Source organism: Papio anubis, chromosome 12 (assembly GCF_008728515.1).
Source record: "Papio anubis isolate 15944 chromosome 12, Panubis1.0, whole genome shotgun sequence".
In the NCBI taxonomy this organism is placed as follows: Eukaryota; Metazoa; Chordata; class Mammalia; order Primates; family Cercopithecidae; genus Papio; species Papio anubis.
Genome location: NC_044987.1, coordinates 24,941,015 through 24,960,072, shown reverse-complemented (window position 1 = coordinate 24,960,072; position 19,058 = coordinate 24,941,015). Strand labels below are relative to the sequence as shown.

Here is a 19,058-nt window from a genome sequence, read left to right as displayed (position 1 = left end):
AGAATCCCTTTGGAAGCTTATTCACGTTTGTTGGCAAAATTTAGTTCCTTGAAGTTGTAGCACTGGAATCCCCATTTCCTTGCTGGCTGTCAGCCAAAGGCTGTTCCCAGCAACTAAAGGACACCCACACTGGTTTGCTTGTGGCCCCTCCATCTTCAACATCCAAAATTGCATGTTGAATCCCCCTAGTGCCTTGAATCTCTGACTTCCTTTTCTTCCACTAGGCAGGGGGAAAAATAACCCTCTTCTTTTGAAGAGCTCACTTGATTGGATCAGACCTATTGGAATAATCTTCATATCTTAAGTTTAGCTATTTGGGACTTTGATTACATCTAAAACATTTTCATCATACCATCCAACCTGGGCAATATAGTGAGACCTCCCCCAGCTCTACCAAAAAATAAAAAAAAATAGCCAGATGTTGTGGCACATGCCTGTAGTCCCAGCAATGTGGTGGGGCTGAGGCAGGAGGATTGCTTCAACCTAGGAGGTCAAGGCTGCAGTGAGCTATGATCGGACCACTGCACTCTGGTCTGAATGAAAGAGCAAGACCAGTTCTCAAAAAAAAAAAAAAAAAAAAAAAAAAAGTCACAGAAGTATCTGGGTTAGTTTTGTTGTTAAATAACCATTGGATTTAATGATTTAATCTTGTGGGACCACCTTTGGAATCCTGCTAACCACAACAGCCTACAAGGTACTAGAAAGCCTCCCACAACAAAGAATTATATGGCCCCAAACTCCTGTAGTGGCAAGGTTATGAAACCCTAATCTAGGCATATCTTTTTCTGGATGATGGAAGTATTTTCAGTTTATCTTTCCTATGAAAAGCAGATTCACAGCCTACTGCACTTGAAAGAAGCATATGCCACTCGGTTTCTGACCATGATCCAGGACTCTCATTATCCAGGATCTGTTCGTCACAAAGATCTTATCAAATATTTGACATCTGCTGGTCCGTCTATTTTTACCTATCTGCCTCTTTAACTTCACATCTATCAGTCTACTTAGTTTACATTCTTCTGTTCTTTGACAGGAGTGATATTTCATTTAAAAATATTAGGAAAAGAGGGAATTGTTAACATTCTCTTTGTTTGACCAGATAATCAGAATGTGATCACGTGTGTAACTAGAATGTAAGTTCCCAATTGCAGAGACTGTTCCTTGATCCCTGGTGTACAAAGCACTTGATACAATTTGTGGCACACAGTAGGAACACTCTGGGTATTTGTTCAATAAATGAGTTTCCCAGTCTGGCATATTCCATATCCTATGTGTTCTTTAAATATATTTTGTCAAAACTTTGGATCAACAGATTTAACTCATTCAATTTGTATAGGATGCCTTTCATACAATCTATCAGGCAAATCCAGTTCTAACTGTCAATCTAAATAGACAAATCAGGCTTACTGTCTCCAAAAACAGTCTGGATCCATTTTTCAATTTAAATAAACCAGAATACTTTCATTCCTCTGACAACCACCTCACTTTGAAACTCTAATTCTAAGATAAATTGATACATAGTTTGTCCCCCAGATGACAGCTGTCACCTCTCTCAGGAGCGCCACATCCTCAAGGTATTGCTTTTCTTAGTTCTGCAAAGGTTTTCACACCCTGAGTAAATGCATTATAGTAAGATTGAGAACTGGTGAAGCATACATTTTTCTTTTGTGAAATAGGACAAATGCAAGGAGAGGTGACAAAAAAATTTTAAACCAGATAGATATATTTTGGGGAGAAGTACATATAGAGGTAGAGGACTTGGAAAATAATTCCCTTAAAACTACACATATATTCCCCTGGAAAATGTCTATTGTATTCTCAGGGATTAACTCCTCCAGTTTGAAGACTGCTGAGGTATATGATAACCAGCTACGTGGTTAGAAAGGTCTTTCCACTACTGAAATAATGAATTGAAAGAGGCTTTCTATCCTATATGTGTTTCACTACATTTCTGTTCTCTCTTGAGTACGTAGGGTAGGATAAATCCATCTTCTGTTGATGATACTCCAAACATTTTAAGAGGCTATGATACATTCCCCACATCTTTCCATCTCTAAGATTAATATTCCCAGCTCCTTGAATTGCTTATTATCTTTCATTATTTTCAGGCCCTTCACCTTTCTAGTCATCTTCCCATAAAGGACACTAATACTTACCAAATGTTTTCTGAATTTTCAAGTCCAAAACAATATAATGCTTCTATTGCCAGGGATAAAATATCAATCTTAGTAATTTTCTTTATAATGCAATGAGCTATTTATAGAATGCTTGCTTTACGCTCAGTGCTTAAAATAGCACTGCAAAAATGATTCTATTATTTTTCCCATTTTGCGGATGAGAAGACTGAACTAGAATAAAACTAGAACAAAGTAAAGAGCTTCACTGTGAGCTTTGTTTATTATTTATTTGCTAGGTGGGGCAGTAGTTGATTTAATAGTAACATGACAACATATAAGCATACTTCTATAGGTATGCAGGGATCCAGATTAGAGGAGATGTAAGATTAGGCAAAATGTCAAAATCAGCTGCACATTATCTGGAAAAGTCCCTGTAAATCTAAGAGGAGCCTGGTGTATATCATGCTGCACTGTGTTTTGGAATGACTTGCCTAAGTCAAACTAGACTTTGTTCAGTCCACGGGAATCTGTGGAGATCCTGTAGACTGCTCCTGGTTGGAAGGAAGGACCTGAACAATGGAGATTTCTCATCTTCCCTCCTGCACTTCAACCAAGCATCTCTGCTTTTCTCTAGCTTTACATAATAACCCCAATCAGAAGTAGACAGAGGTAAAATAAAAATAAAAATAGAAGAGTGTGTGTGAAAGAGAGAAACAGAAAGGGAAAGAGAGAGAGAAAAGCTATTAGTTATGAAAAGTAGTCATAAAAAGAATACTGACTTTGGAATCAGTTTACCTGTGTTTCAGCCCAATAATATGTGTGGTAATATACTTCTCAGTGGATTACTTAGACATGGCCTTTAAACACTTTGAGCTTTAGTTTTCTCACCTTTCCTATAGCAGGTACTCAGATTTTTGTTGAACAAGTGAGTAAATGAATAATTTTGTATTTTGGCAAAAATAACCTTGCAAGGTTGTAGAGAGGATTAATGCTAATATAGGATTTACTATAGCCTGGTACATAGTAGGTGTTTTGCAAATAATAATAGCTATAATTATTATTGATTCAATGCTTCTTAGATTTAGGTACAGGTGCCCATGTGGCACTTTTCTCTAAGTTAGATTGAGATTCTTCATTAAACTTGGAAGGAAATATTAAGTGCTGTTAAATATTTGGAATATGCTTATGTCCAGAGGGGCTTTCCCATTACAATGGAAGATTACAGGAATCTCAGAAGCTTCTTGGTTCTCTACTCTTGGGAGTGTGGCTTGTGAAGTTTGGTGCCAAAAATAGTGGCAACAATGGTATTGTCTGGGAGAAGCCTTGCCATTAAGCCAGATGTGCCAAAATCATGTGCCAACTCAGTGGGATCAATTCCTGCAGTCCAAGAGGTGTGCATATTTGCTGTCATTGCTCTTCCTTGAGTTTGAAACACACTACCCAATGACATCCAAATCTATGTATTTAGCACATTTGTCCTCTGGGTAAGAACAAATTATGACCCTACTGCCTATTCTTGAAAGAGAAAAGACAAAAAAGGGTCCCGTGCTTTTGACCTGAAAACTAATGTCTTTACCTAAATCATTTCCAATTAAATACCATTTTCTGGTGAATCACATTCATCTGCTGTAGACTGTAAGTTCTCCAGATTAAGACCTTGTCTTTTCATAGGGTGTATAAAATAATGCACACAGTTTTAGCACTCCTGGTATAACAGATGGCTATCATTTGTAACAAAAGAATAACATTGAAAGCCTTCTGACATGTCCTAGAAGCTTGGCGTATAAGAAGAATTCCATTACATACATATTGCGATCCCATTACAACATGTTGTAAAGGTATGTTCCCCATAGGGAAAACCCAATAACTAATTCCTTCAGATCTAGAAAACAGACCATTGAGAGTTAATTCTTTTCTTTCTTTCTTTTTTTTTTTTGAGATGGAGCTTTGCTCTTTCTGCCCAGGCTGGAGTGCAATGGCACGATCTCGGCTCACTGCAACCTCTGCCTCCCGGATTCAAGTGATTCTCCTGTCTCAGCCTCCCGAGTAGCTGGGATTACAGGCACCTGTCACCATGCCTGGCTAATTCTTTTCTTTTCTTTTTTTTTTTTTTTTTTGGTATTTTTAGTAGAGACAGGGTTTCACCATGTTGGCCAGGCTGATCTCCAACTCCTGACCTCAGGTGATCCACCTGCCTCTACCTCCCAAAGTGCTGGGATTACAGGCGTAAGCCACCATGCATGGCCAAGAGTTAATTCTAATTATGTAAAAATTCTTTGCTTTACAAAATAACATTTTTTAAAAAACTTTTATTTTTTGCTGAAGAGTCTCTTGAAATAGCCAGATCTCTTTTTGGAGAATCTAAATTGGATTTGCTTTACAAAATGTTTATTAGACTCAACTTTTCAGGAGCAAAGCGAGTGTGAAAAAATGGGGCATTGCCTGTCAGGCATCAATGGTAAAATGTCACTTAATCACAGAGTAAAAAAACAAAACAAAACAAAAAAAGGCTCACCATTCTATCCCCTGAGCCCACCAAAGTCAAATTGTCCAAATGTGGCACGTGGCTATTGCAGGCATCTGGTACTCTCATTCCAGGCAGGAAGGTGATGCTACCATTGGGGTGGGGGCGGGGGGCAGACATCAGTGACTATGTGAGCCTAAACAAAGTCAGAAGAAGGGACCCCCAGATTACAGACAGCCTTTTCCTCCACATGTCAGACCCTCTTTCTTTACACATACAGCAAATACAAGCAGATAACTGGGCATCAGTCATTTCTGAGGCATAGCATGAAAGAGCAACAACATACACTGCATCATTTATCAAGTAAGCTGTGAGGCACTGTGCCAGACTCAAAGATAGAAAACAAGGAGGAAAGAAGAAAATACACATTTAGTAATACACCTGAGTGCCTTCAAACCATGCAATGTCTTTAGGTACTGTTCCCAGCTAGCTTCTCCAACAGAAAAATGAGCATACTCCATTTCAAAGCTGGATTCTGTAACTAAATGCACTATTCATATTTTTCCAAGCCTCCTAAACCAATAGTTAACTAGTCTCTTCCAAGATTTAGGGAGTCTGTTGAGTTCTTTTTTGGAAGTTCTATCCATTTTGCTAAAAGGTTGTGCTCCAAACACTTTACCAAGAATTAGGGCCAATGAAGGGGTACTTTGTGCAAGCTACAAATACTTGGAATTTTCATAAGGCAGTTCATTTCTGCCTTCCTGTGAATAATTTCATATTTCTTCCTTGTAAGACTATGCTTTGTGTGCTCATGAGTGTCTAGAGTGACAGAATAGAAGGAGTGTTTAATACATCGAGTGAGTCTGGGGCCTAGAGATGAGGATGTGAGGGCTGCAAGAAGGATCATGAATCAGATGGAGTGAAAGATAACTTGGAAACTCCAGGGGAGAAAAATGGTTAATTTCGATTGTTTAATTTGTTCAGGTTTGTGTTTTGGGTTCTGTCACACCTGTGTTGAGAAATGTCCCTGTCATCTAATGCACGCAGTTTATGTTCAGAACCAGGGGCAGCACAGAGAGGAATTGGGGGTGGGGGAAATTTTCATCAGCCACCAGGGAGAAAGTCTGATCTGTGCACTGATGGGAAATGGTTATCCAGGGTGTAAAAGTGTGATTCTGGGACCAAAGGGTCAGCTCTAGAACGAAATCAGACAGCTGGAGAACTGAAGATTCAACTCTTCCTAGGCAAGAGAGTGAGAAAGGTGGGTTGCTTGCAGGGTGGGGATGGGGATTGCTCCTCCTAGTTCCTGGGCTGGAGAAGGGCAGCGAACTGGGAAGTGTGTGTCAGAGGCTCGCTATGCTAGGACAAGGTGTTGGGGTGCTAGGGTGGGTGGGGGCCTGAGGGGTGGCTTGGAGCCCTGGCAGTGGCTGCCTGACGTCACCGGCCTCTCTGGCAATAGGCTGCGAGCTCAGCTCGCTGAAGCGGCGGTGAAGGCGGCGGCAGCGGCAGCAGCAGCGCGGCTCGGTCTCTGGCCCATTCAATCCGCGCCTTCTGCAGCCGCCACTGCAGCCGCGCGGCGGGGGCTCCCTCCTTGCAGCCAGCTGGCGGTCCAGGTAAGAGACAAGGTGTGACTAAAGGCTTCTGATGTCCGGGTGGCCTGACGGCCGGGCGCGAGTGGGGAGGACAGCTCACGCGGCCTGTGCAGCCACCCCGGTCATAGCTCCAGCCCCCGGCCCCGGCCTCTGCCCCTGCCCCGGCTTGCTTGCGCGCTGCCTCGCTGCTCCGCAGTGCAACAGTTTGCAGCTGCCTCTTGGGAACAGCAAGGAGGCTCTCCTGTGCGCTGCGGGTCTACCGGCTCCGGTACGCCGGAAAAGCCTCGGGGCCTTCGGGCTGGGTCTAGGAAGGACTGAAAGAAGGTCTGTTCCCCAAACTTTGCAGGCGGGAACCCTCCTCTTTCCATTCCAGTTCCTCTAGAAAGAATCAGGCTACTGCCAAGTTGGGGACATAGAGAGATGGGGAGGAGGGCGCCGTTTGTGGGAATGTGTCAGCTGAGAAAGATGCTTCAGCTGCTTTTTGTTGTTGTTGTTTGGAGAGGGGAGAATGCCAGGGAAGAAGGCTGGAGAAGAAATGGAGCGCGTTCCTGCTCGTCAGCCGCGGTCGCGGACAGAGGCAGAGTGGGATGTGGTTCCAGGGGTATCCCCCTGGGAATGGGACCCAAGGGATCTGATGCCGTCCAGGGAGGGCAAGTCTGGAGGGGGAGGGAAAGGAAGGACTGCGTACCCGGAGCCCCCGCGGTGGCCCGGAGTGGGTGCTGGGAGGGGAGGGATCCAGGCGAAGACATCCACCGAGAGGGTGCAGAAAAGAGGAGAGCCGGAGCTCTGGGAAGTAGGGACTTCAATCCGAAGCGGCTGCTTGTCTGTTGCAATTATAAAGTTGTGAAGGGCGGAAGGGAGGTTGCCTTATCTGCTGAGTAATCTGCACCTCCGCGGTGCCGGCGAAGACCCCATCCTGTCGAGTGGGGTGAGCAGGCTGCTGGTGGCTCTGGTGCACGGCCACGGGTGGGCAGGCTGGGGTCCGCTGACCGAAAATACGGGCAGCGCCCAGCTCAGGCAGCGTGCCCAGAGGGCCGCTTTGCGGTGGTGGTTGATTCTTCCCGACCGCACTCCCCTGGGCAGCGGTCGAGATTCTAACTAAGCTTTGTGTCTTTGCAGCCTGGTGCCTCCGCGAAGGAAAGGTGCGCGTGTGAAGACGCGTTCCAGGTGGGATCGGCGAGGATCTCTCGGGCGCCGCTCACTCCTTGGTCGCCTTGCTTGCCAGCAGTTGCTCCCTTAGTCCTTGGCTTGCTCGCACACCCCCTCCCTCTACAGGGAGCAGTTTTGGGTGGCGTGGGCTCCGTCCTCTTCTTGGCTGGTGGGAACAGTGTGCCCAAGAGGGGAAGCCTAGTGGGCCCGGCCCCTCCCAGCCCCGCGCCAATGAGTGCCAGGGCGCCGAAGGAGCTGAGGCTGGCGTTGCCGCCGTGTCTCCTCAACCGGACCTTTGCTTCCCCCAACGCCAGCGGCAGCGGCAACACGGGTGCCCGCGGCCCAGGCGCAGGTGGCAGCGGCACCTGCATCACGCAGGTGGGACAGCAGCTTTTCCAGTCCTTCTCCTCCACGCTGGTGCTGATTGTCCTGGTTACCCTCATCTTCTGCCTCATCGTGCTGTCCCTCTCCACTTTCCACATCCACAAGCGTAGGATGAAGAAGCGGAAGATGCAGAGGGCTCAGGAGGAATATGAGCGGGATCACTGCAGCGGCAGCCGCGGTGGCGGGGGTCTGCCCCGACCTGGCAGGCAGGCCCCAACCCACACAAAGGAAACCCGGCTGGAGAGGCAGCCCCGGGACTCTCCCTTCTGTGCCCCTTCCAACGCCTCGTCGTCCTCCTCTTCGTCCCCTGGCCTCCCGTGCCAGGGTCCCTGTGCTCCTCCGCCTCCACTGCCAGCCTCCAGTCCCCAAGGAGCACACGCAGCTTCCTCCTGTTTGGACACAGCTGGCGAGGGCCTTTTGCAAACGGTGGTACTGTCCTGATCGTCTAGCCCCTCTCGTTCCCCGTCCTTGTTTCCATCATCTTTGCCATCCTTGCTTTTTTCCTCCTTCCTTCCTTTTCCATTTTCCTCTGGCCCCTCTTTTCCTCTTCCTGGTTTCCTTACCTACCCTCCCCTTACTCTTGTTTCTCCTCCGCCGAGGCACTGTGCGGTATTTGTAAATATTGGGCGAGGAAAGTCTCGGAAGAAGAAATAACGCTGATAATAATACTTTATTAATATTTATAGTAATTATTATAATACTAATAACACAATCCAAGCGCATGACAAATCACATAATTTCTCATTGTCAATGAAGGATGCATCTTCCCACTCCAATCCGCGCTCCCCTCAATTAGGAGGAGAAACCGCACAAGCTACCAAATATATAAAAGGCATTGATTCCCGAAGCAAAGGGAGGGGAGGGGGCCCGGTAATGTACATAGCTGTCAAGTTAAGGTTTAGTTTCCTTCCTTCCCCTCTGACCCCTAAGCTTTCACTTTTTCTTTAGCTTCCCTCTCCTCCCCATTCCCACCCTCAGCCGGGCTCAGGCAATAGTATATTATAAAGAAAACGTCTACATTAAGCACCAGGACTGCAAGAGGGCATAGAGAATAGTCCCCAGAAAGTGTTTATGACAGGTACCCCTCGCCAGTCAGCCCATTTCTCACCCTTTGGTTAACTATTACCTATTACCTTTTCCAGGACAGAACCTTTAATTTACTTTTTAAAATGACCCTCGCTGGCCGAGCATAAGTACGTCAAAATCTTTAAATGAGTTTTTTAAAAAAGCTAACGCTTTCACTCCCTGCCCCGCCCCCACCCATACACCTTTGACCTGTGACATTTTCAGGATTTACAGAGGATCTGGGAGCTGTCCAGCCAGGTCTGGTGCTGAAGTCGCCTCACCGTTCTGATTACTTCCTCTAGTTGTGAAGGCGGAGGAGGGGCTGTTTTGGAAAATGACTATTCTGGCTTTTGGTTGGGTTCTTTCTTCTTTTTCTACAATCGAGTTAGCGTGTACTATTGGTTTTCTTATTATTAAACATTGCATAAGTTACCTTTTTTGTAAAAAAAAAAAAAAAAAAAGTATTAGGTGATGTGCAGTACTGAAAGTGCAGTATCTAACCAACTAGAATGTTTCTGTTTTATTTTTAGAACAAGTGCACCTTTGTTATATATTTATTATATTGGTACCAAATACAGAAAAAAACTATAGTTCTGTACTATGTCCTCCAAACTGTATATTATTGTTCTTAATTTCCAGCTGTTGATATAATGGTTACCACTGGATGAGAAATTCAGTGGTGCAGACCTGGCTTCTGCTGTTTCCAGAAGTGTTCTTTTGTACCTTATTCTGTAGTAGACTGTTATAAAAAGATGACACACATGCTTTATTTATTTATTTTTTTTTTGCAAATAATAGAAAAAAACACAACCACAGAAACAAACAAATAATGGATGTGCAAGAATGCCATCTATTAAAAACATGGTTAATATTTAAACAGTGCCTGCAGTTCTCCCTGCATGCAGTTACCACCTGGAGGCAGTGGTGTTTGTGCTTGCTTGTACTGTATGTGGTTGGGGATGAGACTGGTGGGGATGTTGGGCAATTTGGATGACAGGACATGCGAATTTCAAGAAAAGTTATATCCAGTAATTACTTATAGGATAAAAATGTTTGCAGCTTGTTTGTTTAGTTACAAATCTGTGCCTGCAGCAAAGGAAAGGCTATCTTTCTCAGTCTGTCCTAACTTCACTGAACATACAAAAACACTGAGAAAATAAGATAAATATTTTATTATTTTCTAATGCCAGACAAGGCCATCTATGTTAGAAATGGAATTAGTCTATAGTTATTTACCACTTTGTTTCCTTTGGTTGAATGATAGAAGAAGCCAGAAGCATATTACAATATTAGTTATATGCAGTGGCATCTCTTCTTGGAAATCAAGCCTTTGACAGCTATTCAAATTTTTGGAAAATGTATGAATGAAAATGATCTGCAAAAAGCTCTACCAAAAGAGTCCTTACTATCCTGCAGGGTGTAAGGCAACAGTGCCCCTATGAGCATCTCTCCCCCAAGCAACTAGTTGTTCTAAATTGTCTACTTGGTCCATACATATGTACTCTTATCCAGAGGAAATATTACCTCTAATATTTTTGGTCATCTATTAAATTGTCCAAGCTCAGTCTGCATCTTTTATAAAAATAATTTAATAAACTTAATTTTAGTCACCCATAAGATAATCACCTTTCCTGAAGCACAGAAGATCATCACTGAGGCATGCCATCTTGTAATATTAGGAAGACCAGGTATAATCTTTGGGTACAATATATTAAACAATGAACCAGTTTTTCTCCAGTGCCTTAGTCACTTCCTAGTAATAGGTAAAAGAGTGCATTAACTCCCTCAGGCCACTAGGGAATCCTTTAGTGCATCAGAGTTCTACATTGTACATCAGAATGACTAAGGCACTGTGAAGAAGAAAGTCCATTAATTTTTGTAGCTTACCCTCATCCAGTGGTAGCTCTTTAATACTTTATTACAGAACGACTTTTGGACTTGAAATTTGAATAGAATCAGGGACCCAGAAGGGAGCTTTGTCATTTCCAATGAGCTCCAATAAGTGCATGGATATTACTTTCTTCCCCTTATTTGGTGCACTTTCTACAGTGAATAATTTCCCATTTTATTAAAGCAATAAGATGTTCTGTTGTGAGCAGTGCTGGATAACGATTCCATTTTCTTGGTGCTGAAGCTACGCATATGTTCTTGCCTTATGAATCATAGTATATTCAAGGCATGCAATAATAATCCCCTTCCAAGGAGCAGCCTGTACACTCTGTGGGGTAATTATGAAATTGTCCTACATCATTTTTCCCCAAAGAAATGCAAGGAGCAAGAAAAATAAAAGCATTATGTATATCGTAAAACAAATGATCTCAATACCTCTCAACATGGGCACACATCTGTAATACACTTTTATTGTGCACCTTTAAATGTGTATGCCTTTCTCCATTAATTGACTGTAGTTTAATATTTTTAATAGTGCTCTGTGTAAAGATGATGCAGTTTGTGAGTCAGATTTCATACTGAGCTTAATATACTCAGAACCTAAGCTTCCAGTGGTATCACTTGTGATTTTTTTATGAGATAGAGAATTAATGAAATTCTAGTAAGCCAGTTCCCACACCAAATTATTTCAATAAGCACACATCCAAGCAATTTACACAGACCTTGTTTAAAGCACTGCTTCTTATAGAGCTCAATTGGCAGTCTCAGGAGTTTGGGATGCTACCAACAGGGCATTGAGGTTTTCATTTTTATGAAACAAAAGGCAATCTGGAAATAGCTAAATTTGTTTTAAGGATTTTATTCACTGATGTCCCGTCAAACTAATTGCTTCAAACCCCTATAGCTACAGCTTAACTTCTGCACTTGCTATTCAGTATTAATAAGGTGGCATGCTTGATTCTTATTGTTTTTAAAAATGAGAAAATTTGGAGAGAGAATACTATTATGTCAACTGTACAAGACTCTGAATCTTAAAGACGTATATGGATATAATCTTTAGACTTTATATACACCCATAGATATGTATTTATATATGCATACGTTTTGTATAAATTTACAATTGACTTTTTGTATTCTCTTTTCTGTCATTACAAGAATGAGATGGAAACCAAAATAGTTGTTCCATCCTCTTATCCAAAGAGGATACTGAAAAGTCAGGTATGTGCATGCACTTATTTCTCTGGGGTCAAATCAGAATGACTTTCTCTTTAATAATGAAAGGGGAGAGTCCTGGTTAGCTTGGAAGACTGGTAATTAGATAAGCTTCCTTTCCTAGGTTAGTGACTCAAATGTAGCAATGATGATAAAGTTATGACCCATATCAATGTGGTCTAAATATCTAGATGGAAAGCAAAAATATCCAGAAGAGGTTTAGGGCCATCTAAACCACAAACCTGGAACCTGGATTGTGGTTTGATGTTTTTCATTTTCAACCTATATGTTGTGTAGAGATACAATTTATATCTGCATAGCTAAAGGTAAAGTGAAAATATGACTATTATCTGTTTAGTTTGATAAATCATTTTTGGATAATATGGGTAAAATTAGCTTTAAGAAACTTCTTTGACATCTGACTTTTCCACCATTTCTATCTGCATCAATTGTATTAATTAGATAATGGTTAAATTTTATTTTTTTATCATGTAGACATATGCTTTAATGCTTTTCTGTGGGTGAAAGTTGAACAGTTGCTAGCTGATATTATGTGGAAGTTACAGGTTAAATTAGAACCAGAAATTTTAACATAATCTGATCAGGTTCCTTAGTCCCATTCCCATGTGAATCTGAACTTTGAATTTGAATCTGAAAGGCCTTTGAATTTGGATCTGAAAGGCCTACTTATTTGGGCCATTTTTTATTGGAACTTGTGATTGTGACTCACAGATGTTTCAGTTCATATTAGAATAAATTGCCCAATCTATAAGAGTGTTTAATCATTGGAATGAATGTAAATCTGATTCTGATTTGGTTTGCTATTTATTTGGTAACATTTGAGAAACAGCTAATGTGGCTTGACATCAATACTTATTAATGTCACCAACCTAATAATACAATTGGTGCCATGTATGAATGCTTAGCTGACAATAAGAGTTTAATTAACTTTATTTGGAGACAATGACTTCTCAAGGAGGTCCTACCCATTTGAGGTAGGGATATTTCCCTTACAGTTGTGATTACAAGGGATTGTTTCTATAGAGAGATTGACAACAACAACAGTAACAATAATGACAACAGCAGAAAAACTGACTTTTGAACTTGAGTATATCCAATAGATAGAAGAAAAAAGATTAGAATTCATGGAAAATTTGTTTTGCTTTTCTATCAATAAAAGAGTTTTCTTGTTAATTGGCTTTTTGGACAGTATTTCCTTACCAATTTAATATATAATATACCAGGATAACATAATTACTTATTCTATTATACTCAGATGCTCAAAGAAATTATATTGTTTTCAAAAAATTTTTATAACTTATCTGCTCTTCCTCACAAACCAACTACATCTTAGAAATGGGATGTTTATAAAATTTAAGACAACCCAATAAACAGTCCAGTATAATAAGGTAGCAGCTCCTTTACACAGATGCTCAGGATCTTGAGGTCATATGCTTAAATTCTCAGATTTCCTCTTTCTTTGCCTCCACTTCTCTAATATAATATAATCAGGTATATCAGGAAGGGATGTGGCTGACATGATTTTGTGCCAATTAAGGGAAAGGTAGCCTCCAACCCGTCTGATGGATCCTAGCTGAACCCTGCTGAAAGGATCTGTTCCCTAGTTTGAAGTGCTATTGTCCTACTGGCTTTTGTGTTGACATTTACCACAGCAATTTTACACCATGGACGTTTGTCCTCCATTTCAAACACATACATCCTGACCCTGGCCATGTATAGGTCCACCAGTGCTCTCACACAATGTCCCCTTCTTGGAGATTCAGGAAGTTCTGGGTGCCCTGCATGCCATGGACCTATTGGTGAAAAGCCTGGGTCTATCTTGGGATTATTCATTTATCCATCCACCTCCTCCTCCACCTCAATTCTACTAATCTTACTTCATGTTGGATGGTGCCATGAGGGTTTCTTCTGAGGTCTTGAGACCCAAACTAATGTATTTAAGGGAAGGGAGTTTACCATTTATCTCCAATCCTTGAGCTTCTCCAAAGCTATTTAGATGTTTTCAAGCCAACACCACTCCTTTGGCTCCTAAATATATGTGAAGAGGAGCATGAAAGCTTTAATGGCCACCTGCTTCACTTTTCTCTTACTTTTCTCAAAATTGCTCCAAACTGCAAGAAGCTAATATTTCCCTTAATGCCTACTTTTCTCTACCCAAGACTCCTCCTACTATGGTTAGTTTCCTGCTTCTGCAATGGACTTAATCATCTTCTTCCTGATGTCAGCATTATGATTAACTCTTAAGGGCAGTTGGACAGGGTGTAAGAAACAAAAAGGTAAGCTTATTAAGGGATCCTAAATCAGGACCTATTTGAAACATTATGCCACACACCATAGTAAATTTCCGTATTCCTACAAGGGACATGTACTCATGATTAAGCTCCTGCCCTCCCCTTTTCCATGAAGGTGGGAGCTTGATTATCTTGATTGTATTTTCATATTAACTTCTACTCAGTTCCTCTAAATTGGCTAGAAAACCTGAGTACTAAACCTTATATCACTCTATGTCCCTAAGAAGGCACCAACTCTACCAAATACTGGACCATTATTTCACCCTATCCCTTACCCTTTAGGAGCTGCAGATTGTGTGTAGGAAATACTTCTCTTAAGCTTCGATAAACTTCGAGTGGATCTTGAATACTGGAGTGGAGATGAGTAGCTACTCGATGTAAAGGCAGCAGCAAGTAAAGATTGGTACAACCCTATCCCTAGCCATTGTCCTCTGTATCCCCAGTAGGTATATGTGCTCTAACTTCAGCTGTTTGGCTCAAGAGAGGGATGAGTAGTAACTCAGCTAGCTCTTACAAGACAAGCATGGTTCCATTCCCCAACTCCTTCAATCTCTCTGGGTGGATTAATTTATGAAATATTAGTTGTGTATTCTCTTTCTGATTAGTTGTTGAAATCCAGTCACTCTTTCCAGAATATCATCTCCAGATATGTTCCAGGCTTGAATTGATGCTGATAATATTGGGTTTCCCTCTCTCAAAAAGTGGCTCTACCTTTTAAAACTTTACAAAACAAGAAGAAGCTCTTGTGATAACCTTTCTTAACCCCTCTTTTCCAACTTATGCTGAATATCATCTATCTGTGTTTGCAAATCCTGTCTCTTCTTGGATCATGACCTTAACTCAGGATTTTAAATTTTAGCCTAGAGGTTTGTAGTCACTTTGTGGTACAAAATTTTCAGCACATGGAATCTCAAAAATTTAGGAAAGCCGCTACTAACCTCAATGTATTTAGGTGGCAAAAATGCATTGAGATGACAAAAATAGTCACTCTTCACATACAGATGTGCAAAACAAATGTGGCTACTTTATTTTCCTATAATTCATCTTATCTTCCTCACAGGGACCTATTTGCTTGGTAGTTTTCTTAAGAAAGTCACCACATTATCAAATTTTCTCTCTTTCCTGTGCCCCTTTCCAAGGCTGTGTCTGGGTATAATTTATGTTATCTCATGGTGGCAGAGGAAAAAGGCTCCTCAGATCTATGCAGAGTTCAAGGAATCCTTGCTGGTTCAACTGGAGAGTGGCCAGTCTGGTTTGCTTCCCAAACTGGTGGCTGCTATGCTACAGCAAGTCCTATCTTGTACCCCCAGTTGGAGCCCAGGATCCTGGACAATTTTCCAGTCTCAAACTTTGAGTCTACCATGGCTTTTTGTTCCAACTGAAGAATTTTGCCATTTTACTGTATTCTAAGCATCCCTGGGCTCCTTTAACTGGGACAAATGGGAATTTCTGGGTTCTATTCAGATGATAGAAAACAAGAAGCCTTCTAGTAGCCTACTGCCATGACCATCACCCCATTGCCACTGCCTTCTTGTTGGAAACAGGAAAGTACAGTAGCTCTCTCTATTAAGGTTTCCCACTAGTAAAGACATGGATACTTGCTAAAGCCCTTACTACCCTCAAAGTTCTCTGGCTTCCGGATCCTATCAGAATGCTTATTATTGGATCCCTCTCTATTGCAACTTTTCTCTGAATCAAGGGGCTTGGGGAGCAAGAGTCTTACAATTCGTCTTCCTCAGTCATTATTAGACTCCTCTCTCTCCCCTCCCCAAATTACCCAGGACTGGAAAGGATAGACTTTTCTATGTGGTCCCTTAAGGACTTCCTTTAGTACAAAGGTGTAATCAGACAGGAAAGTGTAGATTTGGGGCTTTTTGCTTTCTACACACCACATTCTATACATTGACTGTAGCTTCACGGCTGTCTTAAAATGGAAACTAGAATGTGGAAGAGAGATAAATGAGCCTACATGGGAAGGCATGTCAGAAATATTTTGTTAGTTACACTTGAATATACGTAGGTGATTATTTCAAATGGCATGGTAGGAATTCAATGACGACAGAAATAACACTGTTTCCCCCTTTGCTTGCCAAAGTATGAACCCTTAATTCCGTATGAACTAAGTTAAAAGCTTAGTTCCTGTGATTAATGTATCTTCTGGCAAGCACCCTTGAGAAAGATCGTAACTGCCAGCAGTCTTTGCACCTCCATATTGATTGGCCTTTTTTAGGGATCCCCTGATGGAAAGGAGAGGAGGCAGTACAGGTCACTCAGTTCCAAAGGGGAGTAAAGAACAAAGAAAGGGGAGGAAAGAACAAAGAAAGGAGAGGCAGAGAAAGGCTCGCTTCTCTACCTTTGCCTTGTGGCAAAAGCTTCCCTGGGGCATCCTTCCCACACCCACCATCACAAGTTTTCCTGGTGGGAGATGCATAAAAGATTGTGCTCTACAAGTGGAAATTGGCCATGCTGTGTGGCAGGATTATTTTCAGGGTCTACCTTGGTTACTTCTGTTCTTAAACTTTTAGGTAGTTTCATTTCTTTGTCCCAAGGAAACTGTCCTATTACTGACAGTTGTCAATCAGCCTGCAGTCCTTGCTGTTATGACCACATTCTGATAACAAATTAGCTAATCCTTGCTTGACCACTGACTAGGTGTCATTGACTGATACATGTATCCAGTTGAAGAGATAATCCCTTTGAACCCTTCAGCTCTAATATTGAGAGTTTATTCAGTCAACAGATATTTATTGTAAGCCAAATATATGGCAGACATCATTTTGTCCCAGAAATGCAGCCGTAAACAATGTAAGCAAATGTCCTGCCCTCATGGGGGTTTCTTCTAGTGGAGAGAGATAATAAACAAAACACCTAAGTAAGTTCTGGAGTACATTACAGAGAGAAAAGTACTATGAAGACAAAGAGGGGAAGGGCGGGGCGGGGTGGGGGTGCGGTTAGAGACAGCCTCTGATATTTGAGCAAAGACTTGAAGAAGCCATGCAGATGTAAGGTTTAATTGAATAAAAATTGTTTGTATAGAAGAATTTTTGAAAACTAATTTCACCCAGCCTCCTAATTTTATAAATGAGCAAATTGGATTTTGGTAAGAAGAAGGCAAAAAAACTTACGCTTACGGAACATTGTGTCAGGTACTGACACTCCCAAACTAGAGAGGAGTGATGAAATCTGCTGGTACTTTGAGTAGTTTGTAGTCTAATTAACCAATAAATTTAAATTTGATTCAAGTGTGGTAATAAATGTGTGAAAAAGTACTTCAAAGCACAAAGAAGTAACAACTAAGTCTATCTGGGAAGGTTAGGAAAAGGTTTCCCATATTTTAGTTGGGTTTTGAGGGATAAGCAGCAATTCACCAAAATAAGAAAAAGCTTTTGAGGCAGGAGCAAAAGCACATACAAAAACACAGAGATAAGAGTATTCTATATATTTACACAAGCGTTATGCTGTTCATACTGGGATTGTCAAAAGAGAAATCTGAAAAGTGAAAGCAAGCCAGATCATTAAGGGCTCTGCAAGGGCAGCTTTTAAAGATATGCCTTTTCTGTTGTTGGTGGGGAATTAGTGAGAAATTTTGAATATAGAGCTGAGTTATAGATTTGGGTTTATTATAGATTAGGAAGATCACTGTATGGAACAGATATAATGGTGATTAAGACATGATATGAAGCAGCTGCAATAATCCTGTGACACAGGATGAGAGTTTGAACCAATGGAGATGGGGATGAAAAATAAGGGCATATTCAAGTGCATGTTAGGTTATGGAACTGGTGGGGTTGGTGATTCATAGATGCATGGTGTGAGGGAAAAGAGCAAAAAGGGGAGGAAAGGGCAGAGAATAGATTTATGCTTTCTATTTTGTGGCTCAAAGCAACCCCAGTTGGGTGCTGTTTATCTGTCATGACTTGGTGACAAAGTTAATAAAAGGGAGTTCAAAGGAAGGTTCTGGGCTTTGCTGGCACAGCCTTTGATGAGTTTGTCCCCAGACCACGTTCAGAATGTGGTGAAGCATAGCTCTGCGGAGCAGTCTGCAATTTGCTGTGTGAGCTTCACTAAGTAGCATTGTCACCATCTTGTAGTTACTGATAACCGCTACTCATAGTCTGTCATGTTGAAGGAGGGCTCCGTATGTCTGGAAGTGTGTGTTCTGACATTAGCTGCTAGGCCATTTGTTGCAATTCTGAGGCATGCCTGCATAGAATCATGACATTACACAGGATCTACTATAAACCTCACTTTACTCTCTTGGAATACAGTGATCAGATAGGACCCCATTGACAGGAATAAGAATCAATATACTGCTGAGAAGGAACCCATGGTGTTGGTGAAGATGTTGAAAAGCCAACACAGCCAGTAATGTGGAGAAATGGCCTGGGTTCAAATCTTGGCTCTGACACTTGGTAGGTATGAGACCTTGGAGAAGTTTCTGAACTTCTCCATGCTTTAGTTTTATGAAGGTTTATTGTGTGGATTAAATTAGAAAACATATGCAAATATCTAACAATAGTGGGCAATGAGTGTATGGTAGTCCCTGTTCTGGCTTCTTTTATAAGGATTGGTTGGGGAAGGGAAGGAGTAATTTTCTGGTAGATGATTAATAGCAAACTCGTGTTCTTTGTGCTCTAATGTCACATTCCAATCTCTAGCAAAGTGCCTGGCACATAGCAGTTGTTTAGTAAAGATACTGATATCTTTAAGATACTGATATCTAAAAGTACTCTGGTACTGCTGTAAAAGGAGTCTTACCAGAATCACACCAGCAAAAAAAAAAAAAAAAAAAAAAAAAAAAGGCAAAAAGCAACAGTATATTTGCAAGTCATCAGTTTCACTTGACTTCTAGATGGCAATAAGAGTGGCATCA

The 19,058-nt window shown here is 41.6% G+C and overlaps 1 protein-coding gene across 1 annotated transcript; it reads left to right on the top strand.

The window, feature by feature from the left end:
• The first annotated feature begins 6,064 nt into the window (after positions 1–6,064).
• C12H11orf87 (chromosome 12 C11orf87 homolog) lies at positions 6,065–13,067 on the top strand. Its single transcript, XM_003910654.5, has 2 exons — positions 6,065–6,194; positions 7,293–13,067. Exon 2 carries the CDS (start codon positions 7,554–7,556, stop codon positions 8,145–8,147), a length of 594 nt encoding a protein of 197 aa, XP_003910703.1. The 5' UTR covers positions 6,065–6,194; positions 7,293–7,553; the 3' UTR covers positions 8,148–13,067.
• The last annotated feature ends 5,991 nt before the right edge of the window (positions 13,068–19,058 follow it).

Bases quoted from the DNA above. Each gene is read 5' to 3' on its own strand.
- C12H11orf87 (XM_003910654.5), top strand. From the start codon at position 7,554: ATGAGTGCCAGGGCGCCGAAGGAGCTGAGGCTGGCGTTGCCGCCGTGT.